Consider the following 25,690-nt stretch of genomic DNA (forward strand, 5'->3'; position numbering starts at 1 on the left):
ATGCAAGCCTATGGGAGGGGGCTTGACAGCCCTGTGACCGCCCGTAATCAGACCCGGAGCGAACACGCTCCGGGGACTGATTACAGACGGGGTGCCGCGTGCAAGATCACGGGGGTCCCCAGCGGCGGGACTCCCGCGGTCAGGCATCTTATCCCCTATACTTTGGATAGGGGATAAGATGTCTAAGCACCGGAGTGCCCCTTTAAACCAGTCAATCATATTAAAAAGGCAAAAATGTATTTGATCCAAAACCCATTTGCTGACACTTACATTTTCAGTAAGAGGGAGGCTATCGATTCTTTTGGTAAGATTCTGTAACTGGGCATAGTACCAGTCCTTCTCTTTTTCTTCCTTTTCGAGCTCAGCAATAAGTAATGACCTAAACAGCAAAGGAATATAAATATGTAATGACTGTGGATAAAATTACAAACATTGATGTCATATAGTACCAGGAAATCTATGCTCAACAAAAAGCTGCTCAATGACATTTCTGCACACCTGCACAAAAAATACTCTGTGCCTTACTGAAATAATTATTTCTTTATGGTTAGATAAATCTAAATCTTGTATATGAAAATACTTTAGGTAACAAATCAATACATAGGGTGATTGGGAGAAAGCAAAACTAAATTTTTAAATCCCAGACAGAGGTGGCACATTTGCACTGATTTAGAATAGTATCTGTCCTTTAGGCATTACCAGTGTCATGTGGCGGGTACAAAATAATTGTAAGCATAATCATGTGGGGTGGGCACAAAAATTTGAGGAACCCCTGGTACATTCGATTCAATGTTTTCAGTAGTCAGTATGATTTTATAGTTAGCGTTTCTATTTTAATAAAAAAGGTTAAGAGCTATGTACATGGGACGATTATTGGGCAAATTAATCATACTTGGAAGTTTGTTTCCCAGAACTGTGTAAAAGGTCAAGGGACCAGCCGACAAATGTGCAAATGCTCGTTCGTTGGCTGACTGTGCAGCGCACACAATCATCATTACCGCCTAGGATATGCGGCTGACAATGATAAAACATAAGGGCCCCATCGTTAAATGAGCAGTGTAAAGGCTTAGTAAATGAACGCCGATCACAGCTTGATAAACCCCCCCCCCCATCTGCCCAAGTAAAAAGGGTTTAGTCGTCTTAATAGTGAATTGCTTTTTTCTTCCCTGCCATGTACCTCTCCTTTTCCAGTTCCTCCATGTACCCAGTGTTTTCTCTGCTTCCATTGACAAATGCTCTCCTTGGAAAAGAGCCCATTGGAACAGGGCTGCACTCCCCTGAGTGACCAGAGAGGGAACCTTCTCTGCTTCCATAGGATCGGAGGGACGTTTTTGATTTCATTTTAACCCCAGGAAAGTTATTGCCATCCAAATTTAGCTCTGAGAGGGGAAAATAAAAAATGAAAATCCCATAAATTAAACACAATTAATATGACAATTCACATTTACCACAATGAAACACAAAACAGATCCCTCTTAAATATACAAAAATATATATATTTTATATTATATTATATGAGTGTAACAAATGCTTATGTATGCTTGTATGGGGATGTCTTTAAGTAAGGGAAAAAGGGCAGCTACCCCTTGAGTACCCTGCACTGCCTAGTTGAAACTTCTGTTGTTCTGTGGAGCAGGCGGATAGAGTGGGGACACTCTACTGGAGAATGCCATGTCCTCCAGCACACTGCGCTTCCTACTCCCTGCAGGTGAGAGGCTGCAGAGTGGGGTCTGTGAGCAGAAGATAATCTGCAATGTCATGTGTTTTTAATATAAAAAATGCTCCAAGGATCCACATGCCCCCTCCCGTAGACTTGCATTGAGGGGCGGAGTGTGAGGTCACACGGGGGCGGAGGCGTGATGTCACATGCCGTCGGCCCTGTGGTCGCCGGTAATCAGACCAGGAGCGAACACGCTCTGGGGACTGATTACAAACGGGGTGCCGCGTGCAAGATCACGGGGGTCCCCAGTGGCGGGACTCCCACGATCAGGCATCTTATCCCATATCCTTTGGATAGGTGATAAGATGTCTAAGCACCGGAGTACCCCTTTAAGGTAATATGACTTAACTTTTACCACTTTTTGTGATAGGCTGAATCTGATTGGTTGCAGTAATGTCAATAGATAGGTTGTAAGCAAGCCTCCTTGCATAGTTGAGGAAATTAACTAAACATTATCGGATGTGATTATGTCATCAGACTACATTTGATCTATTAAACTGAATGGGGCACCAGACATATACCTCCAATGTACTGCCTGATTATGAATATACCCTAAGGGCTAGTGCAAATTGAGTAATATCAAGCTGAATTTACACTGATTTAGAGACTGCTTCAATAGGATTTCCACAATTTGACCAGAAGAATTGACATGTCTATTATTAAGGCAGAATCAGTAAGTAAACTCCAATGAAGTCAAGGAGACTGTATTGTGCCCCAAATTATACGTCAAATGAGTGCCAATTCTGTTAAAGTACATTTTTCTCAGCATGCATAAACCCTTATTCTGTTCTTCAGCCCCTTGAAGTTGTGTGATAAGTGACTAGCTGACATATACTGGTGGAGATGAAACCCTCTGTCCCATGATTTATGTCACAGCACAAGAAGAAACTATAGTGTCCTCTACCACATGACTAAAGAGCAGAACAGGGGATTGGGATATTTTTCACAGCAGAAGTACTTTAAAACTGTCCACTTACTAAAGTAATAAAATCACTGTTAAAAAGTTAAGAGCAGTTATACAGCCTTGAAGAAGTTATCAGATTGTTGACGAATAATAAAATGCTATCTTTTAAACTATTTATTTGGTTATCTTATCTAAGAGACACTGAAGCCACCCTTGAGCCCCTTTACTAAAAAAAATACTTAGAGATTAAACTGAAAAACCATGACTATTTACAAGGTGACACTACATTTTACAAATAAGAATGTTAAAAATAACATATGCGATGATGTATTTGTTTCCTCTCCAATAGATTACACTGGAGCATCTGGAAAATGCTAAACCGCTCTCTGTATGCAGCTAGGACATACCAGGACATACCCAGTCCTCACTGTGCAGATAAGTGCTCATTGGTCACATTACATCATTTTTCATCGTAGCCATAAATGTATTTGTTGAGGGATTACCTTTCAGCCGTTCTAGGAGATCAATCTGACCAGTAGTAGTCATAGCTTCATCCTCAATGCTTCCTTGGAGCTGCTTCAGAACCTCCTGCAATAAAGAGTGCAGCACAATCAGCACCCCAATAACCAGCATAATGTACTCATTGCTCAACAGCACACTAAGCTGCCCGCAGCACTGCAGTCTTTACTGGCTGCAACAGTACTGAAATGGGATATCAGTCAGTCCTGCGGGAATCTAAATTACACACTAATATAAGATATTGAAGTCCTGGCACGAAGCCAGTCAAGTCATTTACTTCAATACTGATCAGCAAGGCATATTTATCACTGCTCTGGATTATATACTAAAAGAAACTTTAATACAATGTGAGACTTACACAAAATACATATATAAATGCCTCAGAATCAACATCTAGATAAAGATTGGGGTCTTGTCCGAACTACAATTCCTAAACATTACCTGATAACCTGAAACATTGTCAGGGTAGTACAAAAACCTTACAGTTACAGCTATGCATTAACCTTTTAAGGACGCCGGGCGTATGCATGCGCCCTGCATCCCGAGTCCTTAAGGACGTGGGGCGTATGCATACACGCGTGGGAATTCCGGTCCCCGCCGCTAGCCGGTTGGGGACCGGAGCGGGATGCCTGCTGAAATCATTCAGCAGGCATCCCGGTACATCGCCGAGGGGGGCCCTGAGACCCCCCATGTCTGCGATCGCCGAAAATCGCATGTCAATTCAGACATGCGATTTTCTGCTATTCACCCAGAAAATAGGGATGATCGGAGCTGTCAGTGACAGCCCTGATCATCCTGAGGGATAGGAGTGAGGTCGCAGTGCTGCGATCTCCTCCTATCCCCTGCCATTGGTCAGAACTGATTCTGACCAATGGCTGGGCAGGACAGTGGGCAACCCCCCCGTTCTGCCCACCCCTGGATGTCGAGGGGAACGTGGGGAGAAGATAGAGGCCGGTACCTGGAGGAGAAGATGCCTGGGGACCCCCGATCGTCGCTGGAGACTGCTGGATCTTGGCTCAGGTAGGGAAACTACGGTGTGGGGGGGGGGGGGGGGGGGGGTTGGGGGAATGAAAGTGAAAGTAAAGTGATCTTTACTGTGGCAACCACTAGAAAGGCCAAACTGCAACTCCCAGCATGCCCAGACAGCCAAGGGCATGCTGGGAGTTGTAGTTTTGCAACATCTGGAGGGTAACAGTTCGGAGACCACTGTTACAGTTGTGCCCAAACGGTAGCCCTCCAGATGTTGCCAAACTACAACTCTCAGCATGCCTAGACTGTCCAGGCATGCTGGGAGTTGTAGTTCTGTAACATCTCTCCCTTCAGATTTTGCAATTTTCCTGAAATTTTTGAAAATTGCTGCTCTACTTTGAAGCCCTCTAATTTTTTCAAAAAGCAAAAATATGTTCATTTTATGATGCCAACATAAAGTGGACATATTGTATTTGTGAATAAAAATAAAATTTATTTGGAATATCCATTTTCCTAACAAGTAGAGAGCTTCAAAGTTAGAAAAATGCTACATTTTTAAAATTTTCATGAAATTTTGGGATTTTTCACCAAAAAAGGATGCAAGTAATGCCGAAAATTTACCACCAAAATAAAGTAGAATGTGTCACGAAAAAACTCTCTCAGAATCAGAATATTTGGTAAAAGAGTTTTCGAGTTATTAATTCGTAAAGCGACGGTGGTCAGAATTTGCAAAAAAGTGCTCAGTCCTTAAGGTGAAAAAGGGCTGCGTCCTTAAGGGGTTAAATAATAGCAGACGATAAGGCTGCTCTTCAGAATACACTGGAGTACAGACAAAAATCTGCAATCTGCTAACAGGCAGCAAAAAAACAAACAAAAATAAATAAATAAATAAAAACAATTGAATAAATAAACAAATAAATAAATAGAATACATAAATCCATTCCCCCAGGTAAGCCCTGTGCATTATTAATAAGACCAATAAGACTGCTAAAGAGATAGAGAGAGTCCAATACCAAGAATATGGAGCATCAATGCTATTTAAAAGTAACGTTACACTATCAAAATTGTTTGAATAAACGGCCACTAGGGGTCTCTGTTGCAAACAAATCCTGGTATCCAAGTCTTTTTTGTCCTAACAACTAGATATTCTGGACCTCTTTGCTGAGAGGGGGTGTGGTTATCTCCTTCCAGTGCAGGGTATAATTTAAGATTTTCCTAGTATGATGACGGAAAATATAGATTTTATAAAGACAGGTGGCGAGTATCATCCCTCCCGATGTTTACTACCCTCCCTGTCATGGTTTATGTTTCTGTGTTGCAGGATATTGAGAAGATTTGTCGTGGTGGTTGACCGGTTCGTGTTTTGATGGTTGACGACTTCCGTGTTCGTGGAAGAGGTTCTTCGAGTTCAGTTGGGGTATTCCGGCCTTCTCAAGATGTGGAATACGGTTGCTATACTGAGGACTTATGCTTGGGCAGGTCTCTGTCCCGTGGATTCTGGCAGCAAGAAAGAGGAGGAGGTGGAGCCAGAGCCAGGTTTTATGGAGCAAGGTCGGATGTGATTGGTGGAATTGTGAGAGGAGGGATGCGGTCAGTTGCTATGGGACCTGCATCCCTCTCTATTTTTTCTTTCAGTATTGAATTTACAGTACATTTCTTTCTGCTATTGAGCTAAATAAAGAAAGACTTTGCATTTGATATGAGCCTCCTGTCTGACATAAAATCCAGCTTTCACTAGCTAAGCCCTTGCAGCCTTTTCAGAAGAGAAGCATTTCCATACACACTGATAAGTAATAAAAGGTGCCTAATTATTTTTTTATAAGCAAAATGGTTTCTGTTTGGTCATTTTATGAACTTATATCTTGTGTATTTTCATTATATAGGTTCTACATGGCTGCATTAGAGTTATAAAAAAGCATGCACTTTGAGCACAAAGCTTTGCAATTGCAAAGATTGTTTATTTTTTGGCACAATATAGATTCATGCATTAGAGTTAGGCTGGGTTCACACTACGTTTTCTCCCATACGGGAGCGCATACGGCAGGGGGGAGCTAAAAGCTCGCGCTCCCGTATGTCACCGTATGCGCTCCCGTATGTCATTCATTTCAATGAGCCGACCGGAGTGAAACATTCGGTCCGGTCGGCTCATTTTTGCGCCGTATGCGCTTTTACAACCGGACCTAAAACCGTGGTTGACCACAGTTTTAGGTCCGGTTGTAAAAGCGCATACGGCGCAAAAATGAGCCGACCGGACCGAACGTTTCACTCCGGTCGGCTCACTGAAATGAATGACATACGGGAGCGCATACGGTGACATACGGGAGCGCGAGCTTTTAGCTCCCCCCTGCCGTATGCGCTCCCGTATGGGAGAAAACGTAGTGTGAACCCAGCCTTATCTGAAGCACACACTTTAGGCTTAGCAAATGTAAAAAATGTTTAAGCAGGCCTATTGACAAGGGAGAGGTGGGGGGGAGAAAGGAGCAAGTTTGTCATGCTCCTAAAGAAATGCCCCCAGCCTTCAGGAGGACTACCAGAAAGTGAGCATAGTAAGACATTGTTTAAAATGTATTTTAAAAATAAAAACATGCATATTATTTTGCATATAGGTCTTAGGGCAGAATACTACCCTGATTTGATATTTTTTTTAATTTTTTATTGTCTTACTAGTGTCAGTAAAGCTTTAAAGGACAACTGCAGCAGCATTACACTTATCCCCTATCCACAGGATAGGGGATAAGTGTTTGATCGCGGGGTGTCCGACCGCTGGGACCCCCCCCGATCTCCCTAACGGGGCGCTGCTCATGGTGGCGCCCCGTCTCCTCCCCGTCCCCATACAGTTCTATGGGGGAGACGGAGAGGCACGAACGCTGCCTCCCCGCCTCTCCCATAGAGATGTATGGAGGAGGCGTGCCGGCCGCAACATAATGCTGCGGCTGGCACGCCCCCTGCACGGGAGAGCCGCGGCCCCCCGCGATCAAACACTTATCCCCTATCTTGAGGATAGGGGATAAGTGTTTGTAACGCTGCAGATGTCCTTTAAGGGAAACAAGATTGTGACAGCATCAATTTTCTTGTAATCTAAAAAAAAAAAAAAAGAGGTGGGTTACAACCTCTGTGAGAACTGTAATGGATGAGTTTCAGGAGTGTCAGGGGTCTACTAATTTAAAGGAGTACTCCCCTTTAAAACATTTTTTTTATATCAACTAAAAAATCTTAATCCTTCCAGTACTTATCAACTGTTGTATGCTCCAGAGGAAGTTCTTTTCTTTTTGAATTTCCTTTCTGTCTGACCACAGTGCTCTCTGCTGACACCTCTGGCCATTTCAGGAACCGTCCGAAGCAGGATAGGTTTGCTATGGGGATTTTATTGTACTCTGGACAATTCCTAAAATGGACAGAGGTGTCAGCAGAGAACACTGCGGTCAGAATTTCAAAAATAAATTAAAGAACTTCCTGTGGAACATACAGCAGCTGATAAGTACTGGAAGGATTTTTAAGATTTTTTAATAGAAGTAATTTACAAATATGTTTAACTTTCTGGTAACTGTTGATTTAAAAAAAAAAAAAAAAAATTCCAGGGTAGTACACCTTTAACCGTAAGAGCATGTCCACACTGTCAAAGTGCAAGATGTAATCTGTAAAAAATTTCTGCAGGGAATTTCGTGGGGATTCTAAGTTGCATCACAAACCTTTGGACTTCAATGGGAATTCGGAGACCCTGTTCAAACAGAGCAATTTCCTCCCAGACATTTCCGACAAAGGTTCAATTCAAACATGCTTAATGCGTATCTGTCAGATTTATAAATATTTATAAATAAATGTTGCTCAGTACTTCATCCTGATCATGTACATCTAATTTGTATGTATCTACAACCTATATTTCTCTCAGAATTACCTTTCTTTACTTGCCATCATTGCTCAATGAGGTTTCTGTCCATGCAGAGGCATGGGGTGTGTTCTCCTTACAGTGATGACTCCTCACCCTGCTTTGACTCAGTGGGCCGGGAGCAAGCACAGCAGCTCTGGACCTGCGTGCAGCCTTGTCAATCACTCATGGTGTCTATGACGTGATGATGACCACTGGACACTGCAGGATTGGTATGTGTCCCAGAAGGTAGGGGAACTCCTAGTGGCCACTTTCTTGAATGGCTTTTTCAGTATGAAATACTGAAAGTTTTCTGATGAAAGTAATGTCAAAACATATTGAGCAAAAGTTATTGTATCTTACAGTGCCCATATAATCTTCCGCCAAAATCCAGTAGTAAAAGCCCATATGTCAATTGACTTTAATTTGGGCACTCAAAATAAGTGCCGATCACTCATCATTTCTTCACTATTTAATTCAAAGAATAATTCACCTTGCTAAGTTCCGTAATGTGACAGGGGCCTAAAAAGGCTGAATCAAATAAAATTATACTTTCTTACTTGTTTTATTACAATGGTAAAAGCTCAGTCTTTGTTCAAACCAACCAGGCCAAGGCTGAAATTATTTCTATGTATTTCACTTTCTCATAGAGACATGTAAAGCACAGCTGCGGACTGGCACACAGTGGATAATCTGTGCTGTCATTAAACGGCCAGACATTTGACACCAGCAGTTATCAAAATGATTTTTGTTACTGGTCAGGAAGCATGGAATTAGGCTACAGCAGACAATCCTCTTCTGTTCCTCCGGCATCACTACAAGCATGGCAGAAATGTTCTGCTGCATTTTTTACAGCTTAAATAATAAAAACTCACAGCTCCGCAACAGCAGCAAGAATTAAGCAGTTTATGTCATAACCCGGGTCACATTTCCCCCATATGGCATCCCTATTTAAAACAACATGGGTGATGGTAATGTTTGGAAAGAGCAGTAAGAACAACGATCCAGTGGGGGTAGCTGGGGTTCTTGGAGGTACCCAAGGTAATAAGACCAATTGTTTGTGTAGATGACAAAACCTGGCTGTCTGAAATTCATGAATCTTTAATTGTGACTTGAAAAATAAAATTATAGGGATTAAATGAAGCTATACATTCACTAGAGGGTGCTACAGCCCAAAGAGAAAGACATCAAATGCTGAACGACATTTGGAAGAAACGTACAGACTATGGATTCAAGGTCTATATTCATGGTAACCATGTCTCCCATGTACCTGCAAGGGATTAGCATTAGCCCCAAAATCAGTAAGCGCTAACCCCCAATTATTACCCTGGTACCCACCACCACAGGGGTTCCGGGAAGAGCTGGTACCAACAGGCCCGGCTTGTCAAAAATGGCACTCATGGGCCTAAGCGGTAACAGGCTGGCGTTATTTAGGCTGGGGAGGGCCAGTAACAATGGTCCTCGCCCAGCCTGGTAACGTCAGGCTGTTGCTGCTTGGTTGGTAACAGGATGATACTGAAAAAATGGGGGGGGGGGGGGGGAAACCACACATTTTATTTTATTTATAAAAAAAAAAAAAAAAAAAATTAAAAAAACACACACACCTATGGTTCCCCCTATTTTCAGTATCAGCCAGATACCAACCAAGCAGCAACAGCCTGACGTTACCAGGGTGGGCGAGGACCATTGTTACTGGCCCTCCCCAGCTTACATAACGTCAGTCTGTTACCGCCTAGGCCCAAGAGTGCCATTTTTGATGCTCTGGGCCTGTTGGTACTGGCTCTTCCCGGCACCCCTGTGGCGGTGGGTAATAGTTGGAGGTTAACGCAAGCTGATTTTGGGGCTAACGCTAAGCCCCGGCTTAGTAATGGATTCTGTCTATAAGACAGCTTCCACTACTAAGCCTGAAAATTCAATTATAAAAAACATGATACATTTTATTGAAGTTTAAAAAACGCTTAATCTACAACTTCCATCATGGGGGGTTGTAGTTAAGCAACAGCTGGAGTCTCCCTGTTTGGGAACACACTGCCACAAAGGCTCTGTTCCCATTATGCAAAACGCATAATGTGTAGTCAGGCCTGGACTGTATATCTCCGCCCCATAATGACATCACTAGGGGGCGCAGTAGTAAAGGTCGCAGGGGGTCTCAGGAGTGTGACCCCCTTTCGATCTGTCCCTCTGCCCTTGGACTACTACTCCCATCATGGGACAGACATGGCACTTGCACATCCCCCGGTTGCGGGACTTTTAGGACTACTCCCATCATGGTCAGACTCCGTCCATAATGGGAGTTATAGTCCAGGGGCTTAGGTGCAGATTGCAGCAGGTCATTCTCCAGAGACCCACTGTGATCTGCATTTATTAAGCTAACAAGCCAGCGGCACATGCGGCTACACTGCGCTCCCCACCGGCTCCAGGCTCCTGTATACGCTCTCATAATTCATAATCCCCGCCGGGAGACGGGAGCTTTTATTGGTGAATAGCTATTAACCAATCAGAGGTCCCGCCCCCAGGTATTATGAATCATGAGAACATATATAGGAGCCTGGAGCTGGCGGGGAGCGCAGTGTAGCCGCATGTGCCGCCGGCTTGTTAGCTTAATAAATGCAGATTGCAGTGGGTCTCTGGAGAAAGGCCTGATGTGATCTGCACCTCAGGCTCTGGACTATAACTCCCATCATGGACGGAGTCTGTCTATGATGGGAGTAGTAGTCCTAAAAGTCCTGCAGCCGGGTGATGTTCAAGTGCCATCCCTCAATGCTGCAGTACTACAACTACCCCCATCATGGTAAAGACTCTGTCCATGATGGGAGTTACATTCCAGGGGCTGAGGGGCAGATTGCAGCAGGTCATTCTCAAGAGACCCACTGCGATTCACATTTATTAACAGTACTGTACAAGCCGGCGGCACATGCAGCTACACTGCACTTAATAGCTATTCACCAATCAGAGCTCCCGTCTCCTGGCGGGGATTATGAATTATGAGAGCGTGTACAGGAGCCGGTGGGAGCGCAGTGTAGCCGAATGTGCTGCCGGCTTGTTAACTTAATAGATGCGGATCGCAGTGGGTTTCTGGAGAATGACCTGCTGCGATCTGCACATAAGCCCCTGGACTATAACTCCCATCATGGACGGAGTCTGACCTTGATGGGAGTATTCGTCATAAAAAAAAAAAAAAAAAAAAAATTACACCGTATACAGGAGCCTGGAGCTGGCGGGGAGCGCAGTGAAGCCGCATGATCAATACCGATCACGGGATCTGAAGCATTACGGGGGCTGTTCATTGGGAACAGATGAGCCTAGATGGTGGGCGGAGGTCTCCCCACCTGCAACCTGGAGGTACCCAAGGTAATAAAGACCAATAGTTTGGGATGATAAAATCTGGCTGACTGAAATTCTGATCTACATTATTCTTTTTGTGACTTGAAGGTTAAAGGCTTTTTTCCCCATTATAAGCCTTTTTTCCCCATTTTACCCCAAAAGAAAGTGTAAAATGAAAATCAATAAACATTTGGTATCTTCATCTGCATGCGTAAATATCTGAACTAAGTCCAAATTTGCTGCTTTGATCACATTACAGTCCAAAAAATCTAATGAAAGGGGATTAATTCACATTTCCACACAAGTAGTACAGTTAAAAAGTATACCTTTTTTAAAGTTTAAGATTTTTATTTTCATTTATAAAAAAAAAATTTTGAATGAAGAAAAAAGGAAAATCCAAAAATGAAGCTAGTCCTTAACGCCCAAACATCATGTGTTCTTAAGGGGTAAAAGCAAAACCTCTATTTGTAATACATGTTTACTCCTGTCAAAGTTTATTTACAAAAAAAAAAAAAAACCTCTAGAGGGGTATTCAAACTATGACGGGATCCAAGTTGGGTATTCAAACTAGGATCATGGGGGGGGGGGGGGGGCGGAATGGTAGCGACTGCTGGGAATCTTGTGATCTCAAGCACAGGTCCCAAGTCTTCTGCATGAATGGAAGGAAGGACATGTGTGGACACTGCTGCTACATTTATAGTTAATGGGAGCTACCATAGCCAAGGGTTATCTCTGGCAGCTCTTATGGACAATGTATAGGGCAGTGGTACGTACATGTAACCCCCCACTCCATTTAGATGGAAAATTTAGGCCGGGTTTACACAATGAAATTCAGAAACTGAGTTCGGGCTGGAAATTTCAGTCAGAAATTTCGCTGCATTAAGGTAAAATGCAGGTAAATTGGTTTTCCATTAGCCCATTCACAGTGCTAAATTTTCTGGGGGTAATTTATGTCAGAAAATTCTGATCAAATAAATCCGCCAGAACACTCAACCTGCTATACATGTACATCCCTCCATACAGCTGTTACCCATGAAAATTAACCCTCTTAAGGACCAGGGGGTTTTCGGTTTTTGCACATTTTTCCCTCCTTACCTTTAAAAAATAATAACTCTCTCAAATTTGCACCTAAAAATCCATATGATGGCTTACTTTTTTGCGCCACCAATTCTACTTTGTAATCACAAAATTGAAGAAAAACCACCATTTTGTAACTTTTGGGGGCTTTCATTTCTACGCAGTAAATTTTTTTGTAAAAATTACACCTTATCTTTATTCTATAGGTCCATAAGATTAAAATGATACCCTACTTATATAGGTTTGATTTTGTCGTACTTCTGGAAAAAATCATGGAGGAAAGTTTATCCATTTAAACGTTTCATATTCTGGCCCCTATAACTTTATTTTTGCGTACGGGGCGGTATGAGGGCTCATTTCTTGCGCCGTGATCTGAAATTTTTAGCGGTACCATTTTTGTATTGATATGACTTTTTGATCGCTTTTTATTCATTTTTCATGAAAGAAAAAGTGACCAAAAATACACTATTTTGGACTTTGGAATTTTTTGCACGTTACGCCATTGACCGTGCGGTTTAATTAACGATATCTTTTTTTTAAATCGGACATTTCCACACGCGGTGATACCACATATGTTTATTTTTATTTACACAGTTTTTTTTTTTTAAATGGGAAAAGGGGGGTGATTCAAACTTATTAGGGAAGGGGTTACATGTTCTTTATTGACTTTTTTAAACTTTTTTTTGCAGTGTTATTGCTCCCATAGGGGGCTACAGCACTGCACACACTGATTTTTTACAGTGATCAATGGTTTCTCATAGGAAATCATTGATCAATGATTCTGCCGCTTGACTGCTCATGTCTGGATCTCAGGCACTGAGCAGTCATTCGGCGATCGGACAACAGGAGGCAGGTAAGGGGACCCTCCTGCTGTCCGTCCTAGAGCTGTTCGGGATGCCGCAATTTCACCACAGCTATACAGAACAGCTCCCTGAGCTAATCCCCATTGGTTTACTTTCACTTTATATTTTCAATTTCAACTTTGAACGCTGTGTCTAAAGGGTTAATAGCCCGCAGCACCGCGATCAGTGTTAGAGGCCGGGCCTGACCCATTATGACGCTGGGCCACGCCAAGGCCCCTGCGTTATAGTAAAGGAGAGGACTCAGGACGTACCAGTATGTCCTTGGTCCTTAAGGGGTCAGAGGGGTACTCTGGTGAAAAACTTTTTTTTTTTTTTTTTAAGCAACTGGTGCCAGAAAGTTAAACAGATTTGTAAATCTTGTAAAAAGTCTTTACCCTTCCAGTAATTTTAAGCAGCTGTATGCTACAGAGGAAATTCTTTTCTTTTTGAATTTCTATTTTGTCTTGCCCACAGTGCTCTCTGATGACACCTGATGCCCATATCAGGAACTGTCCAGAGCAGGAGAAAATCCCCATAGCAAACCTATGCTGCTCTGGACAGTTCCTGATACGGGCATCAGGTGTCAGCAGAGAGCACTGTGGGCAAGACAAAAAAGAAATTCAAAAAGAAAAGAATTTCCTCAGTAGCATACAGCTAGAAGGGTAAAGATTTTTTTTAATAGAAGTAATTTCCAAATCTGTTTAAAGGGGTACTCCGCCCCTGGCATCTTATCCCCTATCCAAAGGATAGGGGATAAGATGTTAGATCGCCGCGGTCCCGCTGCTGGGGACCCCGGGGATCGCCGCTGCGGCACCCCACCATCATTACTGCACAGAGCGAGTTCACTCTGTGTGTAATGACGGGCGAAACAGGGGCCGGAGCAGCGTGACGTTTTGGCTCCGCCCCTCATGACATCACGGCCCGTCCCCTTAATGCAAGTCTATGGCAGGGGGCGTGACGACCGCCACGCCCCCTCCCATAGACTTGTATTGACGGGGCGGGCCGTGACGTCACGAGGGGCGGAGCCGTGACGTAACGATGCTCCAGACCCTGTATTGACCGTCATTACATGCAGAGCGAACTCGCTCTGCGCAGTAATGATAGCGGGGTGCTGCAGCAGCATGTGCTGCAGAATGTGAAAAGAGCATTTATACTTTAAAGGGGTACTCCCATCCTAGACATCTTATCCCCTATCCTTTGGATAGGGGATAAGATGTCTAGGGGCGGAGTACCCCTTTAACTTTCTGGCATCAGTTTATTTAACCCCTTAAGGACATGTGCCGTAAATGTACGGCGCTGCATATCGTCACTTAGCGCACACCGCCATACATTTACGGCGCGGCTGTGACACAAGCGCAGGATACACTATGCATAGCACTGAACAGTGTTTGCAATCTAATGATTGCTATAAAAATTGTCCCCTATGGGAACTAAAAAAGTGTAAAATAAATGTTTTAAAAAAAAAGTTTACAAAAAAAATTTGAAAAAGCCCCTCCCCCAATAAAGTTTTAAATCACCCCTTGTCCCGATATTAATACAAATAAAACGTACAAAAAAACTATAAACATATTTGGTATTGTCGCATGCGTAAAAGTCCGAACTATATAAATATAATGTTAATGATCCCCTACGGCAAACGGCCAAAACGTAAAAAAAAAAAAAGTAAAAAAATTTCAGCTTTTTTGTCACATCAAAAAGAAATATTTTTTTTTATAAAAAGCGATCAAAAAGTCACATACACAAACTACAGATTATGGTGCAAAAAATGAGCCCTCACACATCCCCGTGATAGTTACAGGTGGTCAAAATATGGCAATTTTAAACATACTGATTTTGTAAAAAAAAAATAAAAAAAGTTTGAGAATTTTTAAAAGCAGTACAATAATAGAAATGTATGTAACCATGGGTAACCCCCCAAATTAGCAAAATTATGATTTTCGTTTCGTTTTCCTTACACAAAAAATAATTTTTTGGGTTTACCATACATTTTAGGGTAAAAAGAGTGATGTCCTTACAATGTACAACTGGTCACGCAATAAAAAAAAACAAGCCCTCATATGGGTCTGGGAATGGAAATATAAAAAAAGTTATGAATTTTTGAAGGCGGAGGACGAAAAAACGAAAACGCAAAAGTAAAATTGGCTGTGTCCTCATAGGGGTACTCCCATGGAAAACTTTTTATTTATTTATTTTTTTAATCAAGTGGTGCCAGAAAGATTTGTAAATTACTTCAATTAAAAAATCTTAATCCTTCCAGTACTTTTTTTTTTTTAGGGGCTATATACTACAGAAGAAATGTTTTTCTTTTTGGATTTCTCTCATGTCACGACCACAGTGCTCTCTGCTGACCTCTGCTGTCCATAAAGTTTTCCACCGGAGTACCCCTTTAAAGGGGTACTCCCACCCTAGACATCTTATCCCCTATCAAAAGAATAGGGGATAAGAGGTCTGATCTCGGGGGTCCTGTCACTGGGGACCCCCGCAGTATTGCATGTGGCACCCACCTGTTTTTTTTTTTGCGGAAGCGCTGGAGGGTCTGAGTCGCGACTACGGGAACGGAAGTCCATGACGTCAGGACCCGGCCGACGTGACGCCCCCTCCCATAGACTTGCATTGAGGGGACGGGCGTGACGTCACATGGGGGCAGAATCCTGACGTCACGGACTTCCATTCCCGTAGTTGCGACTCAGACCCCCCAGCGCTTCCGCACAAAAAACAGGTGGGCGCGGCATTCAATACTGCGGGGGTCCCCAGCGGCGGGACCCCCGAGATCAGACATCTTATCCCCTATCCTTTGGATAGGGGATAAGATGTCTAGGGTGGGAGTACCCCTTTAAAGTATAAATGCTCTTTTCACATTCTGTGTAACTCCAAGTCACTTATGTAGCTTATTAATGTCAAAATAGGATATACCCTGTTTTCCCAAAAATACACCCTAATTTAATGGCCATTACCCTTATATTTATCTAATGTCAAAATAGGATATACCCTGTTTTCCTGAAAATACACCCTAATTTAATGGCCATTACCCTTATATTTATCTAATGTCAAAATAGGATATATCTAACTTCTAAAAATTTAACTTCTTAAAATGTACATGACAAGTGGCGATGGGTACCTATTATAGAGGTAAATTCCTTACATACAGGTTTTTTTTCATGTTATAAGACATTGATAGATGTTTCATGTTGCACCTACTATAATGCAATTACAAAAATAAAAACCTATTTAGCTACAACCCTATTCAGCTGGACATACTTCTACAAAGGGGTTTGTGACTTCTCCAGCTCAACCTGACCTTAAGCGGCAGACTACACCAATCCCTCTATAACATATCCATACCGGTTTCTTTCATAACAGCCTAAGGAAATCATTCTCAGAGAGATGAGGATATCCTGCCTCCCTAACATTCTCAACATTTACAGAGTGATGTGTCTAAATATTGGATTTTGTTCAACGATGTTTATGTAATAGAAACCCAGCACAGCGAGCCCTTTAATATGTGGTTTCCCTACAAAATACATGAAAACCAAAAATAAACTGTCCGTGTGCATAACATCAATACTTTAGGATCTGTCGATCATTCCTAAGGACTTAGCACAGCATGTTAAATACGTAAAAATTTCCTTCAGAGAACGCCATAAATTTTAGGGTCGAAAATATAAGCGGACAGTAATACCTGGAATTTAACAGCTTATATTTTTATTACTAAGAAACATTTGCATAAAGTGTTACTGGTAGAATGTTAGGGATATTCAGGACATTTCTAAAGAAAATTATGTTATGATTAACTGCAACGTCTTCTGGTTTTCTGTACTTGAGGCAGATGAGGATATATTAGAAGTTTGATACAGAAATTTCTGTGGTTGGAGAAAAAAAATAGAACCTGCACTATTTTTTCTCTGCTCAACTCCTGTCCATCTGCCTGACTGATCGAGTTCTCTTTAGCGGAACATGCTGGCAGTGTGAACGAGCACTTACTTGTTGTTATCCAGTCTTCCATAATTTGCTTCACAAGTAGTCTAGATTCTTTAAAAGCGGGTAGCCAATTGTGTGACAGTGGTCAGATATGCACATGCAAAACGTAATAAGATTTTTTTTTTTTATTCATGCAAAATGCAGTCTTACAATGCAGATCTTGTTTGATAAGTAAACACAATAAAATGCATGTTTCACTTGCTGAAAAATGTGGCATGTTCCTGGCTCCTCTGTGCATCTGAGCGCAGTTATTTATACAGCATGAGTGCATTTTTTTACTATATCCCCAGCCGCTTCAATCAGGACTCTGCGGTGTCAGTTTTGCTCCAACCCGTTCATGGTCCATTGGCACAAAAACTAAAAGCCAAACAGTTCAGAGCACAATGGCAGTGAACAGCTTTCATCTCTCCAAGAAGAGCAAACGTATTTTTAATTCATGTCATTTTATGTATTATTTTTTACAAATGAAGTGAATATTGACCACTAAAAGGGGAAAAAAAAAATCAGTCAATAGCCTATTATACAAAGCTGAGTAAAGCAAGTGATGAACCAGATAGCAACAGGTAGCTCTTCTAGAATGACACTGTTCGAGCAGAAAGTGTGGAGTAATGATTTAGTAAGGATGTACAGAAGATATACTGTATATCTAATAATATCTCTTCTGCACATCCTTACAGAATTATACACACATGCCCCAGGTTTGAGTAGTGACACAGTAATGGCAATTTTAGTGTATCACTTTCTGTATAAGATAATGGTTGGGAGTGGAACTCATTGGTCCTTTAGTAACTCAAAAAGGTTTAGTTCATTATCCTGCAGAAATATAAATATACATATATTTTCACACCATATATATATATATATATATATATATATATATATATATACACACACACACACACACACACACACACACACACACATATACAAAAAGTCTTGTCCACAGCCCCAAAATTCATGAAAAATAGGTGTTTATTCCATAAAAGGTGTCAATACAGCAGCGACGTTTCAGTCAGCTCAACCTGACCTTTCTCAAGCAGTCAGGTTGAGCTGACTGAAACGTTGCTGCTGTATTGACACCTTTTATGGAATAAACACCCATTTTTTTTCATGAATTTTGGTGCTGTGAACAAGACTTTTTGTACTGTTTGAAAGATGATCCCCTAACCAAGGATCCAGGAGGTGCGTGCACCTTCATACGAAATTTTCCTCTCATTGGCTGTGCTGTTCTTTTACTACTACTATATATATATATATATATATATATATATATATATATATATATATATATATATATATAGCTAAATGCATAGATAGCTAGGCAGATCTATTGCAAACAAAAATCTCACACTGGAAAAGGCTGACCACACTTGGATTAAGGCATTTTTAGATGGCAATCTTGGATGAACAAGAACATGGAAATGAATCAGATTCTTCAACCCCAGATCTGAGAAGTTATTTGGATGTGGAACCATTATGACACTACATGCTTAGTTAGCTTAAAAAATAAACATAAATAATTTGCACTTTGAAGCAAGCTCAGCAGCTCATTACTTTTTCCTGACGCCGGTGATCACTCAGATCTCCAGTATTAACCCTATAGATCCCACCAGAGTCGTTTGCAGGATCTAAAAGTGTAAAAAACTGGGGCTGGTTAACTCAAGGGGGCAAATCGGTACACTACAGCGTACAGCACCTTTTCTTTGTATAAACTGCATTGTACCATCCATTATTTGCGCCTCTTGCGTACAATCTTTCTATTGTGTGTCCTACATCAGAACCCTATTTTAAAATAGCATTTCAGATCTGTGCCTGTACAATAACAACTTCTATCAGGGATAGAAATATACTTTGCTACAGTTATTGACACTTTATTTTGCTCTAAAAGCTATAAAGCCTGGAAGACACTGATACATTTGAAACAATGACTAAATGTGTCTCTGAACTTTAAAGACAATGGGGGAGATTTATCAAAACCTGTCCAGAGGAAAAGTTGATGAGTTGCCCATAGCAACCAATCATATCGCTTCATTCATTTTTTTTAAAGGCATCTGCTTCTTTCACTTTCCAGAGGCTTTTAAAAAAATTAAAGAAACAATCTGATTGGTTGCTATGGGCAACTCAGCAACTTTTCCTCTGGACAGGTTTTGATAAATCTCCCCTCAATCATCTCACTACAAAAGCTACTTTCTACACGCAATAGCAGAAAGCTATTCATTCTATACTATGATTTTTGTTTAAGCTTCTTATGGGACTAATCCGTATATTTTTACAAAATATGTGTACAAGTTATTTTAACGAACTGTTTTATTAAAAATTATCTATTTTATTGTGGTTATTCAAGGGCCCGAGGGTATTGAAATATTTTATAACCTATTGTTTTTACTGAATTGGTATATATGCTATAATTAATGTAAAATCATTCCTCTCTCTATTTCATACCAATTCAATTTTATTGTAACTACTGTGATACGGTGGCAAGGAAAAGGTGTATTTCCTTGCCTTACCCTGGAGAAACCTTCACCTGTGGCCTAGTTAATGAGGCAGCAGAGAAGGGAGGTGTTTATAAGGGAGAGAAACAGTGTAGTCTTTGCTCTCCCTAGGAAACAGCAAGCTGGCTGTAGAGGGAGACACAGCTCCTGCTGAGGAACACAGCCCGAGCTGTGAGTGGCCCAAAGAGTGGTGTGAACTGTGAGTAGAAGGTTGCAGGAGGCACATGTTTAACTGGCTGAGGGTAGCTCACCAGTTATTAGTCAGGGCATGCTGATCTGTGTAGTTAGTGACCAGACGGTCTAGGATTTTATTTTTTTCCTGCAACCTGTCTAAATAAAGCTGGCAAGGTGCCAGACTTGCATTAAAACTGTTTGCCGGTTTATTGAGAAAAAACATGTCCCGTGGCAGTGTCCAGGACGATCCAGGAGCTATCCCCAAGGAGGAATCCTTACACTACCAACTAATTTACCCTAAAACAACATTCAGTAACCTCGGCTATTAAAAAAAAAAAAAAAAAAAACACTATTTAAGGGGATATGCAGTGATAAGTGTCTGATCGCGGGTGGGGTCCAACCGCTGGGACTCCCCACGATCCCCACGCCATGGCTCTCTGAGTGGAGCGCATGCTGGGGACCGCATGCGCTACATTCATTTTCTATGGGAGTGCCGGAGACCTGGGTGTTGTACTCCAGCACTAAATAGAGCGTGGGCTGTCCCCTGCAAGAGCTCCGTTAGGAAAGCCAGAACCAGTTCAGGAGATGGGGAGGGGTCTCAGCCGTCCGACCCAAACCCCCCCCCCACACACACAAACGATGTGACACTTATGCCTCATCCTGTGGATAGGGAATAAGTTCCTTTTTCACTGCATTAAATCCTTTAGATATAGAAAGTTAAAAGGAGATATGCTGTGGGAAAAAAAAAACTTAGGGGATAAGTGTCTGTTCGCTAGGCTCCCCCCGCGATCTCCGGCTCGGCTCCTCTAATGCGTGTGTCACAGTGGTGGAGGGCAAGGGGCTTTGGGGTGGTTGATTCGGTGTTGGGAACCAGTGATTAAACCCCCCCCCCCCCCTCCCCCCAGACACTTAAAGGATATATGCGGGTGAAAAAAACATATCCCCTAACTGCATACTATGTTGTATATTTATCTTTCCTGATCTTCATACCTTCATGTTTGATGCTTCAGTCTCAAGTTTTGTAAGATGATTTGAATTATCTTCTAGTTCCTGTCGAAGGTTTGTGTTTTCCATTTTCAGCGCCTCCACTTGCTTTAACAGCTGGTCATACGAAGCAGCAGCCATGCTGGGCTACCCCCAGGCCTGAAGTAGAGAAAAAGCAAAATTAATACCGTTTCACTGTACTTTAATAGTTACTTATGACAGGTGACTAGTCAGGCATACGTATATGGCATTATGGACCAGGACGTGGAGATACAGGATAACAAAACTACTTTTACATGCAATTTTGAGAGGGTAATCTTATTATAGATGATTGACCATATGCAAAATACATTGTAATACAAAAATATGTCACAGAAATCTCGTCTGGTCTGGTGGCCGAGGATACGGCCTCCCCCCCCCCCCCCCCCCCAAACAATCCTGATCCTCCAAGACCATTCCCATTAATTTAATGGCCGTTACCCAATATTTATCAGTTAATTCCCCTCAAAGCATCATATCTATTCTCCTCATTTCATATCACTAATTCCTCTCATAACCATTCCCTTCTTCTCATATAGCATATTCCTCTTATTGCTAATCCATTTTTTCAGAAAGCCAATTCACCTAATTTTTTATCTCCCCCCTCCTGCATTTAGCCCCTTAAGGATGAAGGGTGTACAGGTATGCCCCTTGCGTCCTGGTACTTAAAAGGACATCTGCAGCCTAAATACACTTATACCCTATCCTAAGGATATGGGATAAGTGTTTGATTGCAGGGGGTCTGACAGCTGGGACCCCCTGCGATCTCCCGAATGGGGCCCCAGCATTGCTGCGCTGTGGCTAATGCGTGTAGCATCGACCTCTGAGGTTGACAGCATGCCCTTTCCCCATACAGCTCTATGGGAGAGGTGGGGAGGCACAAACGCTGCATCCCCGCCTCTCCCATAGAACTACATAGAGGAGGCTTTGGAGAGAGAATGTGTCTGGAACTGAAGGCCATGTGTACAAAGCCCCCATGGTGCCAGAACAGTGGACGGGGGTCCACTGGTCTGGCACCATGGGGGCTTTGTACACACATGTCCTTCAATTCCAGACACATTCTCTCTCCAATGCCTCCTCTATGTAGGGGTGAAGTTTCCAAAATGGAGTCACATATGGGGGGGGGGGGGGGGCAACAGGTGACCCCATTTTGGAAACTTTACCCCTCACACAATGTAATGAGGGGTGCAGTGAGCATTTACACCACACAGGTGTCTGACAGATTTTTTAACAGTCGTCCGTAAAAATAAATGGAAATTTTCATTTGCACAGCCCACAGTTCCAAAGATCCAATGGGGTTCCAAAAAGCCAATGGGGTGTGTAAATGCTCACTGCACCCCTTATTACATTCCATGAGGGATGCAGTTTCCGAAATAGGGTCACATGTGAGGGGGGGGGGGGGGTGATCCACTGTTCTGGCACCACAGGGGCTTTGTAAACGCACATGCGGCACACACCCCCCCCCCCCCCCCCCCCCCGACTTTCATTCCAAACAAATTCTCTCTCCAAAAGCCCAATGGTGCTCCTTCTCTTCTAAGCATTGTAGTTTGCCTGCAGAGCACTTTACATCCATATATGGGGTATTTCCATACTCAGAAGAAACGGAGTTAAAATTTTTGGGAGGCTTTTTCTCCTATTACCCCTTGTTAAAATGAAGAATTTGGGGTAACACCAGCATTTTAGTGAAAAAAAATCTAATTTTTCATTTTCATGTCCAACTTTAGCGGAAATTTGTCAAACACCTGTGGGGTGTAAAAGCTCACTGTACCCCTTGTTACATGTCTGGGGTGTAGTTTCCCAAATAGTGTGCCACGTGGGGCTTTTTTGCTGTTCTGGCACCATAGGGGCTTCCTAAATGTGACATGCCCCCCAAAAACCCTTTCAGAAAATTTGCTTTCCAAAAGCCAAATGTGGCTCCTCTTGTGAGCATTGTAGTGCACCCGCAGTGCACTTTACGTCCACGAGAGAAATTGGGTTACACATTTTGGGGGGCTTTTACTCATTGTAAAAATTCAAAAACTGGGTCTAAAAGAACGTTCGTGTAACAAATTTAGATTTTGAAGTTTATCCTTCACTTTGCTGCTATTCATGTGAAACACCTAAAGGGTTAAAACTTTTTGAATGTCATTTTGAATACTTTGGGGGTACAGTTTTTTTTTATAATGGGGTCATTATGGGGTATTTCTAATATGAAGGCCCCTCAAATCCTGAAAAATTCTGATTTTGAAATTTTTTTGAAAAATTGGAAAATTGCTGCTGAACTTTGAAGCCCTCTGAAGTCTTCCAAAAGTAAAAAAGCATGTCAACTTTATGATGCCAACATAAAGTAGACATATTGTTATGCAAATCAATATATAATTTATTTGGTATGTCTATTTTCCTTACAAGCAGAGAGCTTCAAAGTTAGAAAAATGCATGCAAGTATCAACGAAAATTTACCAATATGTTAAAGTAGAATATGCCACGAAAAAACAACCTCTGAATCAAATTCATAAGTAAAAGTAACCCAGAGTTATTAATGCTTAAAGTGACAGTGGACAGATGTGCAAAAAATGCTCTGGTCCTTAAGGTGAAAATGGACCAAGTCCATTTTGACCTTAACCCCTTAAGGACCCGGGCTTTTTCCGTTTTTTTCATTTTCAATTTTTTCTCCTTAACTTTAAAAAATCATAACTCTTAAAAATTTTCACCTAAAATTCTATATGATGGATTATTTTTTGCGACACTAATTCTACTTTGTAATGACAGTCATTTTACCCAAAAATCTACGGTGAAACGGGAAAAAAAAAATCAATGTGCGACAAAATTGATGAAAAAACACTATTTTGTAAGTTTTGGGGGCTTCCGTTTTTACACAGTACATTTTTCGGCAAAAATGATACCTTATCTTTATTCTGTAGGTCCATACGGTTAAAATGATACCCTACTCGTATAGGTTTGATTTTGTATCACTTCAGAAAAAAATCATGAATACATGCAGGAAAATTTAAAATGGTCAACTTCTGACCCCTATAACTTTTTTTTTTTTTTCCTGTGTTCAGGGCGCTATGAGGGCTCATTTTTTGCGCCGTCATCTGAAGTTTTTAGCAGTACCATTTTTGTTCTGATCAGACTTTTTGATCACTCTTAATTCACTTTTTGGTAGTATAAAAAGTGATCAAAAATGCGATATTTTGGACTTTGGAATTTTTTTGCGCGTACGCCATTGAACGAGTGGTATAAAAAGTATATTTTTATAATTCGGACATTTCCGCACGCGGCGATACCACATATGTTTATTTTTATTATTATTTACACTGTGTTTTTTTTTATTCTTGGAAATGCAGGGTGATTCAAACTTTTATTAGGGGAAGAGATAATTGAAAGGGTTAATGATTTTTTTTTACACTTTTCTTATGCAATATTATAGCTCCTATAGGGGGCTATAACATTGCATTAACTGATCTTTTACACTGATTGATCCATCTCCATAGGAATGGATCAATCAGGGTTTTCGGCGATTGAATGCTCAAGCCTGGATCTCAGGCTTGAAGCATTCATTCGGCGATCGGACAGCACAGGAGAAGGTAAGAAGACCTCCTCCTGTGCTACAGCTTTTCGGGATGCCGCGATTATACCGCGGCGATCCCGAACAGCTCCCTGAGCTAACCGAAAACTTTCACTTTCGTTTTTAGCCGCGCGGCTCAGCTTTGAGCGCGCGACTAAAGGTTTAATAGCGCGCGGCACAGCGATCAGTGCAGCGCGCTATTAGAGGCGGGTCCCGGCTTCACTATGACGCCGGGCCCGCCGCGATATGATGTGGGGTCACCGTGTGACCCCGCGTTATATCGCAGGACTGGGACCCAGGGACCCATATATCAACTGGCTCCAGAAAGTTAAACAGATTTGTAAATTACTTCTATTAAAAAATCTTAATCCTTCCAATAATTATCAGCTGCTGAAATTGAGTTGTTTTTTTTCTTTGTCTGGCAACACTGCTCTCTGCTTGTCTCGGGAACTGCACAGAGTAGAAGAGGTTTGCTATGGGGATTTGCTTCTACTCTGGACAGTTCCCGAGACAGGTGTCATCAGAGAGCACTTAGACAGAAAAGAACAACTCAACTTCAGCAGCTGATAAACACTGAAAGAATTAAACATTTTTAATAGAAGTAATTTACAAATCTGTTTAACTTTCTGGAGCCAGTTGATTTTATATATATATATATATATATAAAAGGTTTTTCCTGGATAACCCCTTTAAAGGGGTACTCCACCCCTAGACATCTTATCCCCTATCCAAAGGATAGGGGATAAGATGTCAGATCGCCGGGGAGATGCTGGGGAGCCCCGGTGCGGCACTGCGCTATCATTACAGCACAGAGCGAGTTCGCTCTGCACGTAATGATGGGCAATAAAGGGGCCGGAGCATAGTTACATCATGGCTCCGACCCTCGTGATGTCACAGCCCGCCCCTTTCAAAACAAGTCTATGGGAGGGGGCGTGGTCGCCACGCCCCCTGCCATAGACTTTCATTAAGGGGATGGGCCGTGATGTCACGAGGGGCGGAGCCATTAAATCACGCTGCTCCGTCCCCTGTATCGTCCGTCATTACGCACAGAGCGAACTCACTCTGTGCTGTAATGATAGCGGGGTGCTGCAGCGGGGATCCCGGGGGTCCCCAGCAGCGGGACCGCGGCGATCTGACATCTTATCCCCTATAAGGACCAGGTTAATTTTCGTTTTTTTCCTGCTCCCCTTCTAAAAATCATAACTCTCAATTTTGCACCTACAGACCCATATAAGGGCTTGATTTTTGCACCAACA

The 25,690-nt window shown here is 42.1% G+C and overlaps 1 protein-coding gene across 8 annotated transcripts in view; it reads right to left on the reverse strand.

The window, feature by feature from the left end:
• The window catches only part of APC (APC regulator of WNT signaling pathway), a 190,309-nt gene that overhangs the window by 56,404 nt on the left and 108,215 nt on the right, over positions 1–25,690 (reverse strand). For 7 of the 8 annotated variants that reach the window (XM_056537470.1, XM_056537468.1, XM_056537469.1 and 4 more), the window contains 4 exons: positions 20,855–21,007; positions 3,128–3,212; positions 1,178–1,379; positions 271–379 (listed from right to left, as the gene is read on the reverse strand). In XM_056537470.1, coding sequence (XP_056393445.1) covers positions 271–379; positions 1,178–1,379; positions 3,128–3,212; positions 20,855–20,989 — 531 coding nt within the window. In that variant the 5' untranslated portion in view covers positions 20,990–21,007. Of the gene's footprint in view, positions 1–270; positions 380–1,177; positions 1,380–3,127; positions 3,213–20,854; positions 21,008–25,690 lie in introns of those variants that run through there. The other variant, XM_056537471.1, reaches the window with a different exon arrangement.

Source organism: Hyla sarda, chromosome 1 (genome assembly GCF_029499605.1).
Source record: "Hyla sarda isolate aHylSar1 chromosome 1, aHylSar1.hap1, whole genome shotgun sequence".
NCBI lineage: Eukaryota > Metazoa > Chordata > Amphibia > Anura > Hylidae > Hyla > Hyla sarda.